This window comes from Corylus avellana, chromosome 3 (assembly GCF_965113065.1).
Source record: "Corylus avellana chromosome 3, dhCorAvel1.hap1.2, whole genome shotgun sequence".
Taxonomy (NCBI): Eukaryota; Viridiplantae; Streptophyta; class Magnoliopsida; order Fagales; family Betulaceae; genus Corylus; species Corylus avellana.
The window spans coordinates 32,499,384-32,503,551 of record NC_142492.1 but is presented as its reverse complement, the minus strand read 5'-3'; the positions used below and the strand labels follow the sequence as shown (position 1 = coordinate 32,503,551).

Below are 4,168 nucleotides of genomic sequence, written 5' to 3'. Positions count from 1 at the left end.
CCTCAACACAATCTGAACTCGACACACGAATACAAATTGCCATGATGCTTTCGCTAGTGGCGGGTGAGTCCCATTGATCAAGACAAAATACTTTTTGGGGGCAGATTCGATTTGAAAACGATATCAAACATTTTTTTCATTATAGTCCATTTGTTGGACTTTTGTGACTTGAACAATGAAGCCTGGGGCCTTTTGGGTTTTGGACTCTCTCTCTCTCTCTCTCTCTCTCTCTCTCCAAGCCCACTTGTATTTTAGGAGAGAGTGTTGACCGACTTTACTTTCTTTCTTCTTATAAAAGCCGCAATATTTGGCCGCGTGAAACTTAAATCAAAGCAGCTGTTGTGTTTTGGGTCTTGTAGTGTCGGCGCAAGAGTGACAATAGTGAGCGTTTTTCTTTCTTCTCGGCACCGCACCAAGAAAAGCAAGAGACAGACCAAGAGGCTCTGATAGTGAGAGAGAGAGGGAAAAAAAAAAAAAAAAAATCTACATAACCCCCTCAAACTACCACCCAATTGACAATGTTCCACCCAAACTTTCAATTGTGACAATGTCCCATTCAAACTACCAAAAATTGTCAATGTTTCCCCCAATGACGAAACTACCCTTAATAAAATAAAAACAAAAAATAATAAAACTTCTAGAAAAAATCTAAAACTAATTAAAAAAAAAATAATCTAAAGGGTAGAACATTAAAAAATTTAAAAAAAAAAAAAAAAAAAAAAATCATTTTTATAAGAAAAAAAATTAAAAATTTCGATTTTTTTTGTTATAAAAATTTCGTTTTTTTTTTTGTTTTATAAATTTTTTAAAATAAAAATTTCCCTTATTTTTAAAAAATATTCGTTTTATTCTTAAAAAAATATTCTTATAAATAAATTCGTTTAAAAACTTTTTTTTTTTTTAAAAAAAAAAATTGTTCTTTTGAAATTAATTTTTTTTGTTTTGTTTTTTTTAAAAAAATTTAATTGTTTTTAATTTTTTTTAATTTATAAGGGTATTTTTGTCTTATTAAGAAATATATAGGGGCGTTTTGATCTTTTTGTTAGTCTTGAGAGGACATTGACAATGTTTTGGTAGTTTAGGGGAGACATTGTCACAATTGAAAGTTTAGGAGGGACATTGTCAATTAGATGATAGTTTAAGGGAGTTATCTGAACTTTACCAAAAAAAAAAAAGTATGTTTGAAAATGTCATTAAAAAAAGGTAAAGTGTTTTGGCCATTTTTAGAATAGAAAAATGTCAAATAAGTACGTTTTTAGCAAACAGATGAGCTTTTTATTTGACAGCACTATGGTTGTCATTAATGCAATCTCAAGCAAACTGTTGCCACTCTCTTTAGGCTTTTATTTCTCCTCCACCAAAACAAAAGCATGATCAAATTACATCTGTTAATTAATTATTATGAAGTTGATATTCAATAGCAATTGCTATTATTATTGGGACAAGGAATGTTTTTTTTTTTTTTTTTTTTTTTGGGGGGGGGAAAGGACAAGGAATGTTTTCACTTTTACACTTCTTAACATGGTTCTTTCAACTGTAACATGGATCACCATTGGATCTAATAGGGTTCTTCCAACTGTAACAAAGATCAACCGTGGGAGGCTCATGTTTAAAGATTATAAATAGGGTTGTAAATAAATCAAGTTCGTGAGAACAACTTGCCTTACATAAACTTGAGCCTAGTTTGTTTAATAAACTAGTCGAATTTGAACATTACTTTTGGTTCAAACATAAACAGGTTAAACTCAATGAACTCGACTCGATTTGATTTGAACTCATAGACACTTTGTAAAAGCTCGACTGGGTCAATTTGAGCTTTTTTAGAACTCATATGTATATGGCTGTCGTGGTCGTCATTATTATCTTTATCAAGTATACTATTTTAAAAAAAATTGTATTTCACATAGGCATTTTTACTTTCGACTGTAACCCTAAAATATCAGTCGCCTCCCTCATTCTTTCACCTTCACCCATCATTGCACCTCCTTCAGCCACCCTCACGGCTCACGCTACCACCAAAGCCCCATTGCACTACTTCTAGTCGCCTCTTTCAATTTCAATCAATCGGCAAAATGAAGCAGAAGCACCGGATGTGGAGGGCAGAGGCAAGGTGGCCATATAATGTCAATGCTACTGGAGCAGAATAGATCATGAGGCAGAGACTAAAATTTGAAATTCTTTATAGCAAGCTCTGATTATTGTTGCTTTCAAATATTTTCAGCAATATAAAACAATTTAAAAAGTCAGAAATTGTTTACTTGAGTAGTATTACTGTTCACATCGGCTATGAAATGTGAAATGAACGTAAAGAAGCTTTTAACTCCTCTTTTCTTTGCTTAGCTCAAACTTAGAATTTTGACCAGCCTCGAGAAGATTAAAAAAGGGACCTGAACTTGAGCTGACTCATTAGATTTGTTTGTGTTGAGCTCAAGCTGAAGTTGAGCTAATGTGTATGTCGGGCCGGTTCAGCTCGATTACAACCCTAACAACCAGAATCAAAGTCCTAAGCCTCAGAAAGGTGTGACTAATCAAAAATAATTCTCACCGTAGGAGTTAAATGATATGGATCTCTGGCTTTCATTGAAAAAACAAACTGACAGTACAAATTTAAAAGAACTATGTTTCAAGGGGAAGGGAAAAACACCTCCGATCAGCAACTTCTTCCTCTCAATTCTCACCTCAAAAACCCTAAGCTAAATCATTGTCAGTTTGTCACAAATCAGCAACAGACGAAGAAGAAGATGGAGTTGAAAATGTTGCGGATGGACAAGGCATAACCAGTTAAGAGCACTATATTTAAGATGAAAAGACACTTCGATGGCCTTTCAAGTGAAAGGGGAAAACACCTGCGTTCGGAAACTTCTTCCTTTCAATTCTCACCTCAAAAACCCTAAGCTATTATCTTTGTCAGTTTGTCCCAAGGCATAATTAGGGTTTTTGAGAGGAAGAAGTTGCTGAAAGGGGGTGTTTTCCTTCATCTTAATCTGGATCATCATTCTTTTTAACTGAGATGTCCAATAGTTTTTTCAACCGGATGTAAGCCAGATCCAAATGCTATGGCAGGATTAGTTCAGAAACATGCCTCACTGGCATCAGTTCACCAGAGAAGCACACAAACCTAGATGCCTGCAAAGAGCATTCTAAATTGCTATGCATTTACATTATGCAAATTCTGCCAAATGACTGAGAAATAATAAACAAGACCTGAAATTCATCCCACCATTATTTGACCAGAACAGTGACTACTGCCAACAAATAAAAACACTTCAAATTATAATAAGAGTTCATAATCAGGTTATGCCAAGGATTCCATACACCTGCACTCAACATAAGCAAAAGCAAGGAAATTCACTTCATACTTAGATTCATTTCTGAATCATCAAGCACAACCTAGAATTAACTTCCTAAGCAATATGATCGATCAAAACAAATTTGGTCTTATTTTATCTCAAACATATGGCGTAAACTGTTAAAGTCGCAATCTTTCTTATACGAAAACCATCTTTAACCCATTTTCCATCGCAGAAGTTCACACCCCATAGGAAAACATGAAACTTGTAGCATTTTCTAAAATATATGATATCCAAATATCAGATCCAATTCCAACAGCAATTAAACAAGTTCAGATTAATTAATTAATCAAAACTAAAACCCGCAAAATGAAATACCCAATAACCTCCTAAGCAGTGAGAACGACTGCCCCGCCGGCCTCCTTGATCTTCTTCTCAGCGGTCTTGGACACGAGCTTGGCCTTGACCACGAAGGGCTGGTTCTCAGGCAGGATCCCCTTGCCCAGTACCTTGAAGTAGCCGAACTGGGTCACGTCGAGCAACGGCACGTTGTCCTTGGAGGCCTTGTCCTTCACCTCCTGGGGAACGAGCGACCACAGCTTGTCGACGTTGACGATTGGGCAGTGAAACTTGTTGCGCAGCCTGTGAAAGTACCTCATACCGACCTTGCCGAAGTAGCCAGGGTGGTACTTGTCGAAGAGGATTCGGTGGTGGTGCATCCCTCCGGCGTTACCTCGACCCCCCGGGTGCTTACGGTGCTTTCCGATTCGGCCGTGGCCAGCACTAACGTGGCCTCGCTTCTTGCGGTTCTTCTTGAAGCGGGTCGTCATTTTGGCTCTGCTAGGGAGTGAGCGGCGAAGGAGGAAAATTAGGGTTTG

At 36.7% G+C, this 4,168-nt stretch overlaps 1 protein-coding gene across 1 annotated transcript; it reads right to left on the bottom strand.

The window, feature by feature from the left end:
* Nucleotides 1-3,544: 3,544 nt before the first annotated feature.
* Nucleotides 3,545-4,168, bottom strand: LOC132175202 (large ribosomal subunit protein uL15x). The gene has a single exon (XM_059587074.2). The coding sequence runs from the start codon at nucleotides 4,118-4,120 to the stop codon at nucleotides 3,680-3,682; it is 441 nt and encodes a 146-aa protein (XP_059443057.1). The 5' UTR covers nucleotides 4,121-4,168; the 3' UTR covers nucleotides 3,545-3,679.